Raw genomic sequence first — 19,742 nt, forward strand, 5'->3', positions numbered from 1 at the left:
GGAAGGAGAAGGCAGAGGATGCTAAAGATTTAGTCCAAATGCTGCTGAATAACCTTACATTTGGCATTATAAAGTTTCTACCATCAGCGGGCAATTGTTTGAATGCTAAGTTAATTATACCTTTTGAAAAGAAACAAATTTACATTATACACATTTCACTCTAGAACTGTAAGATTTAGAATCCACCATATACATGTTACTGCAAGGAAAGAAGAATAGAGGCCGCTGTCTGTGTTTCTACAACTGGTCACCCAGCTGTAGATACCCATGACTTCCCCACCTTCCTCCCATGTCCCCCCTGCCTTGCACCGGCACTTCAGCTTATTGGGGCTCTTTGCCCATCGGGTGCAGAGCCTGAATCCCTGGTGGTACTGCCTAGGTGAGGTGACAGCACTTTTGTGAACCATTTCAGCAGGACATGGTGAGATGGCAAACTCCCCTGAGCTCCTTTTACTGCTCCTTTCTCCTTCTGTGGAACAATGTTGATTCCATTCAACAGTCAGGCTCGATCACTCTAACTCAGTAACCCCATTCTTGCCCATCCCGCCCCCCCCAGGAACCCAATAAAGACCAGGTAGCAATATTCCAATCCCATGCAACTATTTTTGTGTCTCTTGGTGGAAACATACTTCCTCCCTTGCTCACTGAAACTTCTAAACCAGTGGAGTCCAGATTCATGAAAACTTCGTACCAGGAGTAGGGGAATGGATGGTAAGGAGCCCAGACCAGAGGTCTGCTACGGAACAAACACACTTCACAGCCAGAGTCTCCTTGAGTCCTCTCCTCAGCTTTGGTATAAATTTTGCTGTTCGTTTCCTTCCCAGACATACAAACCCTGCACAATTTAAAGAAGGCAAGGTTTATCATCATCCGACTCAGTGATTCTCAACTGAGGGCAAGTTTGCCCGTTAGGGGAACATGATAATAGCTGAAGACATTTTTGATAGTCACAACTTGGAAGTGGGGGTCATTCTGGCATCCAGAGGGTAAAGGCCAGGGGATGCATAGGATGCCCCCCCATACACACACACACACACAACGAAGGACTGTATGGGCCAAAATGTCAGGTCAAGAAACCCTGGTCCAATTAATGTGTTTATACGTAACAATTTGCTTCCCCACTAGAATGCTCTCTGGGACAGCAGTGACTGTCTTGCTTACTGCTCTGTGCCTGGAACATGGAAGTCAACAAATACTGACTCAATAGTAGATGAATGAGCGTCTTGGAGTTCACATCAGGCATTCTTACACTCTGATGGCATCTGAACACTGGGCTCCTGGGATGGAAGGGCGAGTAAGGTGGAGAAGGCAGGCAGAGGGGAGCATGAACGCAATATTCAGGCGGAACAACTTCCTTGGATGCCCTAATGCAGTTTCCTCAACATGGCACAACCAAATGTGCATTACTTTACTTCACTTTTATTTTCTAACTTGAAGAAAAATGCAATTTTTACAGTGTCCTCAACTCTCATTCATTAAACGATGTTATTATCCAGGTACTGTGATAGGTGCTGTCGCTGAACAAAATTATGACTCAGGACTTGTGGTTTAACAGTTTGCACAGAGATTTGATGTAATTGTTCTGTATCTTTTCTAACAATTTTTAAATTGAATTGATTGGGGTGACGTCGGTTAATAAAATTATGTAGGCTTCGGGTGTACAATTTTATAATATATCATCTGTATGTTGGATTGTGTGTTCACCACCTCAAGTCGAGACTCCCGACATACTGACGCTTCAGTTAAACTTGGAAGAAAGACCAAGAGAGGAGGGTGGGTGCCCAGGCCCTAACCTTAGTGGTGGCTTGTCCCGTCCTCCCTGCCCTCGCTGTCCCGTCAGCATAGCTCTATTACAGCACTAATGGCAACGTCCGAGTACCTGTGGATTTATATGGCTTTGTCCCTTCTTGGCTGTGGTGGGGCAAGCTCTTGTTATAAAACCATTGGAACCTGGCCCACAAGATGGGCTCAAGAAATGCTTATGAATGAATAAAATACCTTTTGCCTACTTCACAATGTCACCTAGGGCACCCTCTGCCAGCTTCACAATGTCACTCAAGGCATAGTTTTGCCTACTTCACAATGTCACTTTCAACAGACTCTGCACCGAAATGGGGACTTCACAGCCGTGTCTGAACCACCCTCCAGGGGTGGCTCCAGCCAACGTAGGGAAAAGCAAAGGATCTAAAGTCTTGAGCTGCAGCGCGTGGATTTAGGTTACACGGCCTGGGCTGGAGGGGCGTCCGTCCCGCAGGGATAAGCGACTTGTGAAGACCCCCTGGAATGGGAAAGGGTGGGCGCCGCGAGTAGGCAGGGGCATGCATTCCCCCAGTCCTCGGGGCGCCTCTTTCCGCTGCACCAGAGGGGCGGCCGGCCCTGGCGACGGGGGCTGGCGGCGCCGCGCCCACCTGAACGGATTTGCTCGAACCTGGGGCTGCAGAGCTGCCGGGCGAGCGCAGAGTCGCGCGTAACGTCGCCGGATCCCAGAGGCGCAGCCGGGGAGCTTTCCCGGCCCGGCCCACGGGGCGCTAGAGGGTCAGGAAGGACCCGCCTTTCCCGGGCTGGGGCAGCGTAGGGCGAAGGTTGTCCCCGAGGCCACGTGAGGCTTCCTCGCCTTCAAAAGCCCCAAACGAGCAGAACTAATGAAAGAGGAAAGTTAAGGACGCGCCAACTCTAAGAGCAGCGCCACCCTGCCGGCCCGCGAGCCGCTCTCCCCGCAGCTGCCACCGCCGAGGCCGCGGCCGCAGAGCGATGTCCCGCCGCAGCCCGGACGGGCGCGTCCTCCCGCGGCCCGCGCCCGGGGCCCCGCCGCCGTGGCTGCCGCCGCTGCTGCTGCTGCTGGCCGCCGTGTCGCCGAGCCTGGCAGGTGAGCGGAACGCGCCGGGGCGCCCCGAGCCCGGGTCCCTCCGAGTTGACTTCCCGCGGGTGTCCGGGTCCTGGGCGGGCGCCAAGGAACGCGCTTCTGCGGGGGCCCGGGCTCGCTCTAGCGCTGCTGTGGCTCCCGCGGGCCGGCGAGACGCGCGTGGGGTGTGTGCTCCTGCGAACTTAAAAAGTAGTCGGCCAGAGTGCTTGGCAGACAAGTCGGCTCGCTCCGGCACGACTCGGCTTGCCGAGCCCCGGCTGGCCCGCAAAGCGCCAGCCAGAGGACATCTAAATATATTTATTCGCATCTGAGAGAGATGATTCCAGGCGGCCTTTCCCCGGCCACCACCCCCACCCCCCTACCCCCGGTCAATAATCTAAATTGTTGTTATCCCCGTTCTACAGATGAGAAAATGTGAAATTAAGAGAAATTCAGTCATTTGCATAAAGATACCCGCAGATGAAGGCAGAGCTGAAACACGAAAGGGCATTTACTAGCTACTTCCCTCTTAGTAAAACAGGTTCTATCCCCTACAGGCACTGGCACTTATCTGTACCCTTTGCAAAAACCGAACAAACAGTCTTGGATTTGTCACTTTCATTCCCAATGAATGAACTCAACATTAACTTAAGAAACTTGAAAGACTTCAAAAGTAATAAAGAGGAATAGCTTTGATGTGTTTCATAGCCCCTTTCTGCGTTGACCTTGCCTAAGAAGAGGGTGTTTAGGAGGCTTACCCCTTCCCCAGTGAGTGTACTGATTCTTTTGCATCACCTCCCATCAGATTTCAAGACCCTTGTTTTCACAACTTGCCCACTTATTACTATTAAAACTTTCTAGTCTTTTAGGCTCCTGAACCGAGATTTACCGGCACATTCTGCTCCTTCCCAGGAATGTGGAGATCTCCTTGGCCTCACTTTTTCCCCCAGGGAGACTGCTCATTCCCACGTACCTGGAAAGGGCTAGAGTGCCCCAGACATGGAAGGGGGTTTTGCGTCTTGAACATTGGCTGGAACTTGTCTCCCCTTTCTGTTCTTATGGATTGCTGGGGTTGTTTTAAATGTTTCTGTAGATGGGGGGGGGGGGCAGCCTGAGGAGTGAGGAGGAGACATTATTTTTCTGAAGATGGGACACTGTTTATTCAAGAAGATATGACCTGGCAAGCAACTGCTTCTTAAACTGAGTTCCCCAAATGATAAATAAGCTGACCCCATGCCAGGTGGGTGGGAGTCAAGGTAGAGAGTGAGGGCATTTCTGTTACTAGCCGTCTTGCCAGCACTAGGCCCAGCAGTCCAGAAAGACTTCTTAACATGGTGTGGAAAGGACAGCTGGTGATGGCCACATTGATTGCTTCAAAAGGTGTCATCTCTGTTTCCTTTGTTCCGCCCAAACTAACCTGTTTCCCAAGGCAGGTTTTTGGGGCTTTGTCTTACCCTCTAGACCGCCAGCAACTGAGGACAGAGAACAGGGTCTTTGCCACCACTTGCTTTTCATGTTTTCTCTGAAGTGCCCAGCTCAGTACTTTGAATTTAGTGAGTACATAATAAACACTAAAGGGAATGCATTTTTATCCCCTTGGAATAAGTTTTATACCCACTAAGATGCGCCTATTTATCCACAAACAGCTTCTTTAATTTTTAAAGATTACTTTGTACTTTCATCATTCCAGAAACTGGAAAACAAGTGCACATTCATCCTTCAAACTATTATAGGCTTTAGATGTGTGATAGTGTTGCCTTTATGTTTCCAGACTGAAAAGCCCCATGTGTGTTTTTTAGGATGTCTTGTATAATTTTTCTAAGCTATTTGTACAGTGAAGTCAAGTTATCGCTAGGGAAAGGGATGGGGTTGGCTGCCAAGAGACTTGTAAGATGGCATGAGCCTTGGTAAAACTGGTTCCAAATCTGGCCCTCACACTTGCAGGACTAGACTCCAGAAATTCATTCTTTCCAATGCTCCAGAGCTAATCGGATACAAGGAAGCTTATTTGCCCTGATAAGCACACAAGTCTGTTCACCAAAATACCAGTTGGTAATTTTTAGCAGACTGGATATTTGCGTAGCCTGCCCCAGGCATGTTCTTGTACTCAAGCTGCATGGGATAGATAATGTGAGGGATTCTCAGGATGGAGGTCTGATTCACCTGGGACTGGACACTTCAGTCAGCTCATGGGTGCACCTCCACTGACGGTGCTCACCTGGCATGCTAGCCCCCGACTGTGGGACGCTGCCTTTTCCAGGCTTCCATGGCTCACCAGTGCCCACTTGAAATGTACAGATTGCCTCTCTACTTAGGTAATACCTTTATGTGGTTGTTGAGGAGTTTACTGTCCTGTGAGTCTTTCAGTTTCCCTAAGATGACTTAGCAGACCTTTGGTTGAGACCGATCTCAATTGCTTCTTTAACTCTGAAGGCATTTTTATTTCCAAATTCACTTACGGTGGTTGTTCCATGTGTTTACTCTGTGGCTGTTCTCCCTTTTTTGAAGTATAGTGTTAGAGAGGTAGTATTGAACTCCACAAACAGAAACCATGGAGCCAGACTGCCTCTGTTTGAATCCTGGTTCCAACGTTTACTGTGCAACCTTAAGTAAATTATCGAATCTCTCTATGCCTCAATTTCCTCATCTGTAAAATGGGTATGATAATACTATCTATCTCATAAAGTGGTTATGAGGAACAGTGCCTGGCTATATACAGTCATATGCCACATAATGACATTTTAGTCAATTGCATATACAATGGTGGTCCCATAACATTATATGGAGGTGAAAAAGTCCTATTGCCTAGTGATATCGCAGCCATTGTACTCATAGTGCAGTGCATCACACAGATTATTGTGTTACAGTTGCCTATAGTATGCAGCACAGTAACATGCTATACAGATTTGTGGCCTAGGAGCCTAGCAGTTGTCACCTGCAAACATGTCTATTTGGCATAGGATTATTTTAGGTTGGTTAATTTAAAAAACAGTAGACCTGGGAGGAATCTGAAAACCAAGTAGAAGTTACCCTTTCTAAAAGACATTTACATTTGTAAGGGAAATCTCCTTTTGTAAGGGTGTCTCCCTCACTGTAACAGGAAGAGGGGATGACCTTTGCTCTAGAAATTCTTATGAATGCATCAGGCCACAACCTAAATCTGCATAACGACCTTACTCTTGTTACACTGTGCTTTTCCTGGTAACATTCCATAACTGAATCCCCCAACTCCCATACCTTTTGTCTTCAGCAGAAGATGGTATTTAAGGTGGTTGTTTCAGCCATTTTAGTGAATTACCCAGTTTTTCTGCATCTCTCCCATGTATATGAGGTATACATGTTATTAGACTTTTGTTTTTCTCTTTTTAATCTGGCTTTTATTTCCTGGATGGGTCAGTCAAGAATCCAGAAGAGTAGAGGGAAAATTACTGTTTCTTTCCTATAGACTGATAGTCTACCTGTGTAGTAAGCTATACCATCTAGGTTTGTGTGAGTGAACTCTGATATTTGCACAACGACCAACTCACGTATGGACAGATTTCTCAATGCATCCCCATTGTTCAGCAATGCATGACTGTAATTGAGTGGCTGTTATTATGGGCCATGGGAGTTGCTTTTCTCTGAAAGGGCATCATGGGTCTCTTGATAAGGCAACCAGGATTGCAGATATTATCTCTGTGCTGTGATGACGTATACAATCTGGACTTTTCCTTAGTCATGGCCCAGCATTTTAGGGATTTGGGATACACACATGAAGCAGCTGTTTCAGAAAACAGTGAGTGATGTCCTTGGTCACTTTCCTGGGCTATAACTAGCTGACTGAAGTCACCTTGATTACTGAATCATGGCTGCTTTAGAACTTCCCAACTCTTCTCTGTCTTTCTGAGCCTCACTGAGTCTTCCTACAGCTCTTCCCCACTGTCTTGGTATTTCAGACCCCAAATAAGTGCTCTCTGTGAACTCATATATTTTCTTGTGCTTTCTCTATACCAGTTTGTTTATAAAAATGTATATAAATTCCAGGAGAAGTGCCCATTCATTTCTATTATTAAACTTTGTTTCCTGGTCCTTCTGGAAATGTGAATCTGATGGCAAAGATCAAAAACTTGCTCCAGAAGAAAATTCAAAAGAATCCTCCTTAAGTCTTTAAATTGAAGTAGAACATTTAAAAAGTCTTCATCTTGGTGATTACTTTTCATAACATATAAACTACAAATCATGTGAACTTCATCTTGGAACTTTGTCCTGACATGCAGAACAGAAATTTTTGTTTTCTTACTTTTTTAGGCATTCTTTTTATCCCTTGTTATCTTTTGCTTTGTTGGATTCCAAGTTATAAAGCATTACCTATTGAGATAGCAGACGAGGTAGCAGCACCATTAATGGAATGAATCTCAAAGGATTTATTTTGTTCAACATTTTAAGGTTTTTAATGCATTTAAGTTTCTTTCCTTTTTTAATGGAGAAGTTTCCAGTTGCTCCTAACTTATATTTCATAATCCTTTGAAAGTTTAGCTTTAAGATGTGGCTAGAAAATACATTAATAATGTTATTATATAGTTTCTTTGTGTTAGTGACAAATGTTAGACCTCGGTCCTTCAGTTTGGCTAAGAAAGAATTCAGAGCCAAGAATTCTAGTGAAAAAGAAAGTTTATTTAGAGTCACAGAGGTTGAAGACGTGAGCCAGCTGGGCTGTGTGGACTCAGGAAACAAGTTATAGAGGCAAAAGAAGGGCCCTTGGAGCTTAGGAGAGAGAAAGCAAAGGTACGCTCCTAAAAGAAGGGCAGGGGTGCCCTGGCCGGTGTCCTCAGTGGTTAGAGCATCTACTCTCACATGGAAGGGTCTTGGGTTTGATTCCCAGTCAAGGGCATGTACCTGGATTGCACTTAGATCCCCAGCCCTGGTCGGGGGGTGGGGGGTGGGGTAGAACGCAACCAATTGATGTGCCTGTCCCATACGAATGTTTCTCTCTCTCTCTCTAGCTCCCTCCCTCCCTTCCACTCTAAAAAAAAAAAAAAAAATTCAATGGAAAAAATGTCCTCAGGGTGAGAAGGGAGGGAGGGAGGGAGGGAGGGAGGGAGGGAGGAAGGAAGGAAGGAGAGAAAGGTCTGGGTATACTACAGAGAGAGAGAGAGCATGAGCATGAGCATGAGCATGAGCATGAGCATGAGCATGAGCATGAGCATGCACACTGGGTCCTTTGCCTTAAGGATTTTTCTCTTGTTTTCTAAAGGTGGGGATTTTAGGGGAGATCTCAGGGGAGAATCTCAATAGAATATTCATCAGCTTTACAGGTGTGTCCTTTCAGGGTCATGGTCTCTACTGATTCGTCAGCACTAAGGGGGTCATTATTCATTGCATCTGGTCCTGATGTCAGCCATGCCATCTCTTCGTCTGGTTTTGCTGCTTTTCTGTGCCAGGAACTGAAACACAACTGAGGCCTAGATGTTATCTGCAGTTTTCCCAAAACTCTGTCTCTGTATTCAGCAGACCTGAGCCTTTGTTCCTAAGATCATTCGATGCTGATCAGAACCTCGTTGTCCTGAGGGCTTAAAGCTTAAGGGAGTGATCATGCGAGGGAGAAGGAGGAGGCTGAGTCAAGGTGCTGGACGGGGCCAGTTCAAATCACCTCTCAGTTTCCCCATTTCACCTGCCAAGGAATTTTCTTACTTCTAACTATGCTGCCTCATTCAAACTACTGCAAAACAGGAATTTACTCAATGTGGTAAAAAGTGAAAGTAATAGAGGTAGTGAAATTATCAGGAAACTTTAGTCTAAAATTTGAAACTCTGTGTCGAACAAACAACAAATATGTTATAACCCTCCAATGGGAAGTTGTGAAAGTCTCTTGACTGAAAGGCACAGGCTTGCTCTGAAGTTTGTCAGCCTTGCAAATGCAATCACTGTTCCGACATAAGGTAGTAACGAGTTATTCAAACCAGCATTTGCAAACCTAAGATACCAAAATTATAACTCACAATTAGAAATCAAGAACTAATACACCGCAGACTTGATACAAATCTGCTTCTAAGTGTGACCTTCGCAGCTAGTGTGAAAATTTGGGATTTAGGCCGCCACATAATCAGTAAAGCATTGTGTTAGGCCCAAAAAGTCGATACAATGAAATATGTGATACCTCTCCTGATTCTCAAGGACCTTATAATCAAATGTATTGAGCCAAACACATACAAATACAAATAACTAAAGAGAAATCTAGATGAGGAGTGAGCTAAGAGTGCCCAATTAGAATAGGGAAACGGTGACTTTCTGTTGGTAGGACTTCTGGCAAGAACTCTGATTTACCCAGTAATGAAGAATATGTTTGTTTCAAGGAGAAGAAGAAAAGGGATCATTCCAGTTTCCGGCAAATCTACAGCATTTTTGTGCATTAGTGTTTTGTTGCTTTGAAGCTATTTTTTTGAAAGCAACCTCCTTTCCTGCTTACGGAATGTATCCGGCGCATGATGCATCCCACCCCACATTCTCTCACCTGCCTTTTATTCCGGCTTCACGCAAGTGTAACCTGAGGCACGTCAACTCAGCCACCTTGCAGGAACCCCTTGCTTTCTAACTCAGAGCTTCTCCAAAATTATAACCACTCAGCCCTGGGACACATGCAAAGCTGGGAGTGAGGGGGTTAAACCCTGCATAGGACAACCTTTGACCTATGCAGGGTGGGAGCAGGTGGATAAATCCTTCCTCTTCCATCCCTGCCTTCAGAGGCTTATCCTGCACACCTCCTCGGTCCATCTCAGATGCACCCTTAAGTTAGCTTGCCCTCATTCCCGGTTCTATCTGCCAGTCCCCTGTTCCTGTTCCCTGAGAACAGTCCCCAGAATAGTCCTATTTCTGTTGGGAGTGAGAGCTGAAACACCTACTTATAATTGTGTTGCCTAGAGATTGTTCATTCATGAATCAGTTATTTTCTTCATGACTCTGATGAAGAGCCAAAGGAAATCTAAAAACAGGATGTCAATTTATTAAGAACCATTTCAAAGAAGGGAAGTGCAATGCGAAGTACACAGAGAGAGAGAGATCATGAGAGACTATGCTCAGTGGACATAAAAGAGAAAAGCAATTCAAGAATCAGAATCAGTGGACTATTAGCTAAACCCAATATGACTAGATTAAATTGCAGTCTTAATCTTTTCACATTTTCTCTCACATATGCTGAACCTCTGCTCTCATGTTTCCTTCTCTTTTTCTCTAACTTACTGAATAAATTAGCCAAAATTGTATTGCTCAGGGTTGAATTCCACTTACTCTATCATAAGTGAGGTGCTAGGAAAATTAGATTCCAAATATGGGAGAGAATGATTTAGGTCATTTATGACTATTTTACAAATTCTAAGACAGAAATTTTTTTTCAAATGAAGGCAATTAACTCATAGAAAATAATGGAATACACAAGTAAATAAAATAAATTTTAAAATGATTGTGCTTCTTCCATCTTTATAGAAGGAAAAATACCGTTTTTATAGAGTAACATTCCCATTCATTCAACCAATATTTATCAAGTGTGCGGATTTTGAGGATGTTGCTGTTAAAAAATGTTTAAATCTTATTTTCCATCTTCACAACTGTAGAGATATATCAATACATGGCACTTGTCCTTTGGGCACCTGAACCAATCTCTAGGCTCCTTACCTAAACTTGAAGACATAATGACTTCAGTTATTTTAGACTAACTTCTGTGAATGTTCTGATAAACTTCACTTTCATTTCAAGAACACACACAGTTAAACTAGATTCACAGCAACATTATTGTGCCAGGTACCGTGATCCTAGAGCATGCAGGGGTGAGCAACAGCAGTCCCTGCCTTCATAGAGTTCGTATAAACATAGGTTAGGATTAAGATTATGTAATATTTTTCTACCTGTTTGCTATTATAGTTTTTACACCATCTGCTTCCCAGCAAGGAGATGCTTTTAAAAAATAAAAAATTACAATGGCTTAAAAGCTATTAAAGGATTTTAAGAAAATTTTAAAAAATAGCATGGTACTGGAAAAAACAGAAAGAGATGCTATATGGAGAAAACATTGAGGAATGGAGGACATCAATTAGGGGTTAATTGAGAAACTCAGATTTTGGCTTAATTCTCAAAGCATCTGCTAAATTGGTCAGCTTGTTAGCAGTGACTTTTTATCATTGAATTCTCATGAGAACTGGGTAAGGGATTTTCCATGCATAGGGACACATTAGTATCGAAACACAGATTTGCATAAGTTTATTTTTTGTGGTCAGGAAGTTAGGTATTTCCAGTAACAATGAAAACACTGCTCTTGAGTCCTTAGATTGAGGGCAAGCCAAGTTCATAGCAAAAGGAGCTGCTGGCATGGAAGGTGAAGGGAAAGGAAGGCCAGGATGCTGAATGAGAAATGGCAACCTTTTGGAGAAGTGAACAAGCTAAAATCATGCTCTGTGGACAGAACTGAAAGAAACTGACAAGTCTCACCTTCCTTTTTTACGGTTCCTGTTTATGACCACACCCCGGCTGCAGCCTTTTGTGGCTGCTTTCTATTCAGTCAGCCTTGGTTTCTCATTTCCCTACAAGATTCCTTGGAGGTGAGGGTGCAAGAAGAAGTGTGAGAAAGTCTGAGGAAGGGCTGAGGCTACAGCATTGGCGGTCCAAAATCCATTGGGAAAGCATATTTATTGTACTTGGGAGGAGGAGAAGGGAAGTTTCTTTGGATACTGCCCACAATTGTCAAATTGTGGCCAATCTGTGGCTTTATTAGCAATTAGGCTATTTGGCATCCTGAGTCTGTTGACAAAGTAGTCTGCACCTACCTATGCTAGTCAGTGTCAATACCTCTACTGAACCATTTTTAAAGAAAGTTCATTGTGGTCATGGTACTCTAGGATGAAGATTATAGCTTTAGTGCTTATCTGGTAGACAATTGGTGCATTAAAAAAAAAAAAAAAAAAACCCACAAAATTTTAAGTCAGTTTTTAAATGTTGACAACAGAGAACTTTATATATGTAAATATTTAATCTGACCTAGAATTCTAGTGTATTAACCACAAAAACTCAGGTTTTTCCAAAACTGTACTTACTTTCCCTCCCAGACCTATTCCCCATCTGCTCCCTCTCTCAATAAATGATACAGTGTTCATTGGCTGAGTCTCAACTCAGAACCCGAGGGTCATTCTGGCCTCCTCCCACCTTTTGGATGATCTGAATGTAAAGTTTGCCTTTAACCTGAGCAGCTATGCAATGTTTTCTTTGGTAGAGAATGTATTATATACCATTTCCCTTTTCCATTTCTTTTTCTGTTTTTTCTCTCTCTTCCTAAGTTTCTCTTCGTTTCACAAATATTTATTGAGTATCTGTTATGGGCCAGGCACTATATTTAATGCTGAGGAAACAGTTTTGGGCCTCAGGAGTTCATAGGCTAGGAGCAGGGGCAGACATGCAAGTTACCGTACAAAGTAATAAGACCTAAAGATGATGTATGTACAAGGTACATTGAGCTTGTAGAGCAAGTCAGCCAGGTGCTGTTTCCTGAGTCTTAAATAGCAATTGTGAGACTTCTGGGTGGTTAACAAGAGAGAAACTCTCAGGCAGAAAAAACAGCTTATGCAAAGTCAGAGGTGTTGGACCAGCTCCTGGCAGGTTGGAGAGTGGCATGGAATGCTTTCCAATCACAAAGTGCCTCGGGTGGTAGGTGAAGCTGGATAGGTAGGCAGAATCCAGATCATGAAGGCAGATAGTATGAGCTGAAGAATTTTATTTCTAGGAAATAAAAGCCATTGAAGATTTTTGGTAGTCAAACAAACAAGTCCGCCTTGTATTTTGGAAAGGTCCCTCTGGCAGAGGATGAATGGACCTCAGAAAGGCCTCTTTGAAGCTGAGGCTAGTTGTGATATCTAAAGGAGCATAGAAACGTAGAGCTCAAGGCTGGAGGGAGAGATACTTAGGAGGTTTCAGTTAAACATGAGTTATGTGGGGGAGAGAGGAGTGGGGTTTCATGGACTTGGGTTTCAGGCTGAGAAATCACGGAGACAGCAGAAGATGGAGGATGAGATGGGAGAGAATATGAGTTTTATTTTGAATAATTTGAATTTCTAACGTTTATGGAATCATCCAGATGGTGTTATCAAGTGTGCTGTTGGTTCTACAAGACAGTCAAAGGAGGAAGAGATTAGAAGAGAGTGTTGTCCCAGATGCCTGGGAGGAAAGAGTTTTTGGAATAAGTGGTCACCCAGGGTCAATCACTTTCAGGCATTTTCGTGTGATGTTGGGATTCAAGGATTTCATTAGTGACCCGGCCAGAGCAGTGCCAGTAGCTTGGTGGGGGGTGGATGCCAGCTTGCCACTGGCCAAAGTGAGAAGACAAGGAAGTGAAGTGGGTGGGGCCTGGAACTGAGCCTGTCATTGTCACAACTCTGTCACCGGCACCCAGCAGAGTCCCCGATACAGTGTGCTCTATAAGATTTGTGATAATTTTGTGAAGGGAGAGATTCTGTCAGTGCCAAAGCTGCTCACAAGATCCCAGGAGAGGGCTTCTGTGGTTGGTTTGCTTTGATCTGTGAGACAGTGGAACACGTTAATTTACTGAAGTGGGAGGAGCCACTGCAGAGAGAAATTCAGGGCACAGGAGCAACAAGATGTAGGATGGAATTAAGTTCCTACAGAAAGTGAGGGGGTGCGATCCAGAGCATGCATGGGTAGAAGGGGTTGAAGGGAGCAAGGAGAGAGACATGAATACAGGATTTCTGAGGCTGAATTCACAAATGAAGAACTTGAGGGGGTCACAGGTGATAGCTTTATTTTTTCCTGCAAAATAGGAATCTAATGTCATGTGTAAGAATTAAGCAGGGAAACTAGGCTAAGGAGCCAGAGAATGTGCATGCTTTGGCCCAGATGTGGAGGGGAATGGAAGGCCTGGCTGACCAGGGACGTGAACCCTAACCTTAGCTAAATGAAGAGGTGGGCAAGGGCTCCAGCTCTGGCATTGCCCAGACTCTCATCTCTAAGGATGGGGCTCTTAGACCCACCTCTATGATGTTCCAACTACGCCCCTACCTTTAACTTATACTTTTTGCTATGGGCTCATCCTCCTTCATCAAGGCTCTGGTTTTTCCCCGCCACTTGCAACAAAGATAAACTATAGTGGCAGATTTCCCAATTCTAATAGAATGGAATTCTCTAGAAAGCAAATGTGTCGGAATTGTTGGATACATAGAAAAAAAATACATCAGCAAATCAGTTGAATGGCACCCTACCATTATTCCTTTTTCTGTTTTCCCAGGACTCGACTATGCAACTGCCTACTGGATGCCTACTGAAAAGACAGTAAATATCAAAGATGTACTGGACAAGAATGGGGATGCCTATGGCTTTTATAACAACTCTGTGAACACCACAGGCTGGGGCATCCTGGAGATCAGAGCGGGGTATGGTTCTCAGACCCTGAGCAACGAGATCATCATGTTTGTGGCCGGCTATTTGGAGGGTTACCTCACTGCCTCGTAAGTACCCCAGTGATTGTGGAGAACTATCAGGCAACCTGTGTCTCTTGCCTTGTCCAACAGTGTAGCCCTTGTCTTCCTGGCATTGTACATTAGTAGCTGAGGTCCTTCTCATGTGATAGAAGCATTATCAGAATCACATTTGTACCTATAGTCAGTACCTGCCTAGAAGGAACAAAGCCCCAGTTGTGGCCCTCTTCAATTCTCGGCACTTATATTTTTCAATCTTTCCTTCTCCTAAAACTATATTAAGAGGCAGCTAAGCCATCTCATCTTACCAGCTATTTATTGTCTGATAGAAAGCAAGTAAGAGGCGGAGTGACTCTTCGAGAACCACAAAACAGAGAAAATTAAGAACAAAATGTAAGAGCATTTTGCCCTGGCTGGGTAGCTCAGTTGGTTAGAGCATCGTCCCGATATGCCAAGGGTGTGGGTTCCATCCCCAGTTAGGGCACATACAAGAATCAACTGATGAATGCATAAAAAGTGGAACAACAAATCGATGTTTCTCTCTCTCTCTCTCTTTCTCCCTCTCCCTCCCTCTCTAGCTCTATCTTTCTCTCCCCCCTCCTCTCTCTAAAATCAATAAATAAAATTTTTAAAAATGTAAGAGCCTTTATTTTCAAGTCTTAGAACAATACTTTCAAATGGGTAGATTTTAAATTGAAATTTTAATGTTTAATATAAATGTTCCTTACAGTTCTACTGTTGCTTGATTCTAGTGTTTTTCCTTTGTCTTATAAGAATAATCAAAATGCAGTTAATAATAATACAATCAGGGCCCATCCTTTTTAGAGAAAAGCTCTTCAAAGAAAAGAAAGTTGCAACCCATTTCATCAGGCTTCATTCTTTCTTTGATATAGAGTCTTGATGAGTTGGCTGTCCTTTTTTCCCTGTGACCTAGATTGTTGAGTGCAGTCCAACCAAACCTTATTTTGCGCTGTTACTGCCTGAGTCATAGTAAGTGCAGTGGCGATCTTAATCTGTTTCTGCATTCTGGAGATTATATCGGATGTTGAATGGCAAGTTATTGGGCTCCAGGTGCTCTTTTACAATTTAAACTAGAAATTCCTGTTTTCATTTTTATACCCAAATTTTGTGACCCTACCACTAGCACTATCTCCTTTATATAGTACACTGCTCAGAGATGTATAAAACTTTATAAACTAAGAGTTTAGAAACGTTTAAAAACGTACGAATCTGAACTTTTCATCTTTCACTCCAAATCTTGATCCACTTTTGTATCCACTCATTTGATTGCATTATATAAATTGAGTTGCAAACTTGGAAAAATAATTTCGACTCAAATTGTGCGAATATATATTAGATGAACTCATGAGTGCTAGACATAATGCGTTGTTAAGGGAAACCGTGCAATTTGAAGGCTGCAGCTCTGATCTCTGAGACTGTTCTCAGCCAAAGTATGGATATTGGGGTCCCTACTAGAGAGCTCAGGGGTGTGACTGAGAAGGTTCAGACAAAGGTAGCACTTCCAATACTCGTATCAGGGGAAAACTTGTTTTGACATTTCACTTTTGGGGTGGCTGTCATTTCACCTTTATTCTTAGTATAAAGAACTGACCTATCCTTGATTACCTTTGTCCATCTGCCAAGAGCATCAATAGTAAAATGAGTCATTGTATTGATAACTTTTTAATACTTCTATTTTAGAGTAAAAATTACTTTCATTGTGTTTCTTAAAAAACCAACACTTAGCTACTATTAACTGTTTTATTGTTTTTTGCCATGTTTTTTCCAAGACAATTCCACATGTATAAGTCAGTCTTTTAAGATGAAAACAGATAAACAACTCCCTGCATATTGTGAGCCACTCTGAGGATCTGGCAACTGAGTCAGCAGCAGCAGCCTGTGGGTGGGTGATTGGGGGTGAGGGAGAGACCAGCTTAGCAATCTCAGTCAATGCTGGTTCTTAAGGAAGACTTGGGAAACTCTTGGCAGCATTTCTGCTGCACAGAACAACCTGAAAAGAGTGCTTTAATCCTAAGTACCACAGGAGTCCGAGCGGAAGGCACCCAGTGGGCCAGAGCAGTCAAAGAAGGCTTTGTGGAAGGAGTGAGTTGTGGGTCTGGTCCTTGATAGATGAGAACCATTTGGCTTGGCTGGGAAGAGAAAGAAGAAATCATTCTGGGCAGAAGGTAACAGAACAGAGTACTGAAAAAAGGCAGAGTCTGAGCTGAGCACGTTGCATTTACAATGAGCGAGGAGCGGAGGCTCCGACTGAGCCAGCAGAGAGCAACAGGGTTAAAAAGGCAAATGGGGGCCAGACTGTGGAAGGCCTTGGATGGAGGCCCATTCGGTGGTCCTTGTCCTCTATTTCAAGTGTAGAGTGCTCAGAGGTTCCCTGAATTTGAAAGATGGCCTCTGTTCATCTTCCTGTTGTATTTGTGACTCTGGTAATGCTCCCTGCCTGCTCAAGGATGGGCGTCCCCTACGTGTGGTGCCAGGAGTCTGAGGGACTACTGCTCTGCAAAGACTTCAGTATATCTCACTGAACAGGAGATGCTGGCGAGCAGGAAGAGGCATGGCAAAGAACCGAAGGGGCTGGAAGGAGGAGAGCTCAGTATTTGTATACTGAAGGAGCAGAAGGAAAAAGAGAAAAAGAGGGAGGAAGGAAGGAAAGAAGGAAGGAGGGAAAGGGGGAGGGAGGGAGGGAGGGAGGGAGGGAGGGAGGGAGGGAGGGAGGGAGGGAAATAGAAAGGGAGGAATGAAGAATTATAATCAAAACTCTCTTTAGAAGGGCATCTCCCATAAGCTACTTTTCAGAGGCTGTCATTCTAAGTGCTTTACTGAAAAGTCAAGTAAGTAGGAGCATTTCCAATTCAGCCTGCGTTTAAAGGACGTGCCTGTGCCCAGCTTAAAGCTCAGACTAGTGGGATGTGCCCCAGCATGCTTAAAACAGACCCCTGGCAATGGGTTGGGGGAGAGAGGGAGGAGGCTACGGATTTGCTCCCTCCTCTTCGGATACGGTCCAGGAGATGAAGGCTCACTATACATTCTGATGCCCAAAGAGTTTATTCTGAAAAAAGATGATGTGTCAGATGGAGTCAAGAAGCTGGGCTCACAGTGACAAGAGCTCCAGCAGGGAGACAGAAGAGAGGGGATGCTGGACAGGTTTATGGGATTGTGGCTCCCAGACCGAAGGCACCAGCAGGGACTTTCTGCAGCCAACGCCCCAGCTGCACAGCCCACCGTCCCGCCTGAGCAGGGGGAGGAAGTGGGGTTCCCTCCAAGCAAAGGTCCCTAGCATTCTCTGAAGCAGAGCAGGAGAGCTCAAATGTCAACCAGATCTGGAAGCTGTGACTGGAGCCACAGAACCAATAGTAGAGAAGGAATGCAAGTCACAGGCTGTGCTGTTTGTTTGCGGCTTGTTTTCAGCTACACACGGGCAGTTGTCTACAAAGTAATAGCACCTTCACGCACAAATATTTTTATCAACTTAAACCATATAAAATGCTGCTGGGGACTGTTACTTGGGGTGCTTTGCCAGGTATGACAGATCCCACATACCAAGCAAGACACAGCCTTGGAGCAAGGGCGTCTGAGCCTGAGCCTGATCTGAGCAGGGGGTGGGGTGGTGCAGGAGCCGACTTGGAAAGCTGCTCAGGCAGCTGCCAAGAGAGTGGGAGTGTAGGGCTGCCTCTGTTTCCCGCATCGCCACATTTAAAACGGGCCACTGTTCCTTAGATTCTCCTGGGCCTGGGCAGGGGGAGGTGTGGGAGGGGATGGATGCTGCGGGAGGAACAGTTGAGATCTTCAGGTAAGGAGACTGGTTTACCCACCCCCAAAATTATCATTTGCCCTTTTCAACTTATGATATACTTGAGACACCAAACAGAAACACACAAAGAAATATTCTGAAATCCTCCATCATTTCCTCTGAATCATTCAATAATTTGTTGTTTCCTTGAACTTTTACAACACTTCCAGATAACACTTTGGTCCTAGGCCCAGCCCTTTGTACTTTTCCCGACGCCCAAGGCCATCTACCTGTGCCGATCTTGCGAAGCTCTCATCCTCTGCATTCAGCGGGACCACAGCTTGGAGTAGGCACTAGATGTTTTCAGAGGTTTCTTTCACTTCTCTCTTCTTCCCTCCCTCTTCTTCCACTGTCCCTGCCCCTACCCATCACCTGGGGAATCCTTCCCTGCAGGCTATTAACCCGACCGTGCAAACATTCATTCCAGCTGAGCTCCTGGGCTGTGCTGTGAGGCCCCTTCCACCTCTCCCACAACCTCTTCTTACAACCGTGATTCCTGAGAGCCAGATGTTGCCTCTCCCATCTCTGCCAATTGAAATATTGCTCAACCTCCTAGACTTATTTCAGATGCTATCTTCCTGACGAAGGTTTTTCTGATTCTATTCCCCCTGGATTGGGGCTCCGTCTCTCCCCCACACCATCTGTTAGGGCCTTGAGGGCAGCGTCCCTGTCTTACTCATCTTTGTAAACCCCAGACACCTGGCCCAGTGCCTCTGCCCCCAGCAGTTATTTAATTACACATTTATTGGGTCTAATTGAATCCTGTTGCTGTTCCAATTCTGTTAGAGATGAATCAGACCTGTGAGGTGCGTGATTCCATGCATTGCAGTGCCTAGCAACCTTGACCAAACGGAGCTTCTTCCTTTGTTTTTAACTCTGTGGGGTGGCTAAGAGTTGCAAATTCCGAGTTTGTGATGTTTCACTGATGATGTCAAAGCTGCTAAATAGCCATAGATTGATTTTAAATGAGTCATGAAACCTGGAAAGAATGGTGATGAGGGTGTGAGGACTTGGTCTGCTCTAGTTTTCAATGAAGTAGCTGACTCTCGTGCTGCTGATGTGGCTGCTGACATGACCTCTGGAATTGCTCAGGAAGCAGGAGCCAGTTCAGTGCAACAAATACTTGTTACACTATCTGTACCAGGCCCTGGAGATAGGGAGAAAGGTAGGGAGCAGAGTTAGTTCCTAAGGATATTCTTCAAAGACAGCTCCTTTTAAGTTGATATGTTGACCCAATAGTTGCTAAAACTACGATTAAAAGAGGTTGTTAGGCCCTGGCCAGTGTGGCTCAGTTGGCTGAGCGTCATCCCATGCACTGAAAGGTAATGAGTTTGATTCCCAGTCAGAACTCATGAGGTTGTTAGCAAAATTATGGCACAAGTAGAGAAATAGTCCACGGTGGTACCTTTTTTGTGTTCGGCTTACAGTCAAGAAATAGCTCAAGAATCTCCAACACCCCCCCAACTTGCCCCTTTTGATGTTAGAAACTGAATATGCTTCCAGGTCAAGGCTGTGGGCAAAGGAAAGGTAAGTCACAATTTCACCCTCAAAAATACCAAAAGACCCATCCACTAGTAATTATCTGGAATTTAACATGAACCACAAAATGAGGATGATGATACCTAGCAATTATATAGCATTTAAA

At 44.6% G+C, this 19,742-nt stretch overlaps 1 protein-coding gene across 1 annotated transcript in view; it reads left to right on the plus strand.

The window, feature by feature from the left end:
- The first annotated feature begins 14,103 nt into the window (after positions 1-14,103).
- PLBD1 (phospholipase B domain containing 1) overlaps positions 14,104-19,742 on the plus strand; it is a 38,998-nt gene continuing 33,359 nt past the window's right edge. Inside the window, exon 1 of the mRNA XM_016197443.2 lies at positions 14,104-14,319. Coding sequence (XP_016052929.1) covers positions 14,126-14,319 — 194 coding nt within the window. The 5' untranslated portion in view covers positions 14,104-14,125. The remainder of the gene's footprint in view (positions 14,320-19,742) is intronic.

Source organism: Miniopterus natalensis, chromosome 2, assembly GCF_054644295.1.
Source record: "Miniopterus natalensis isolate mMinNat1 chromosome 2, mMinNat1.hap1, whole genome shotgun sequence".
Taxonomy (NCBI): domain Eukaryota; kingdom Metazoa; phylum Chordata; class Mammalia; order Chiroptera; family Miniopteridae; genus Miniopterus; species Miniopterus natalensis.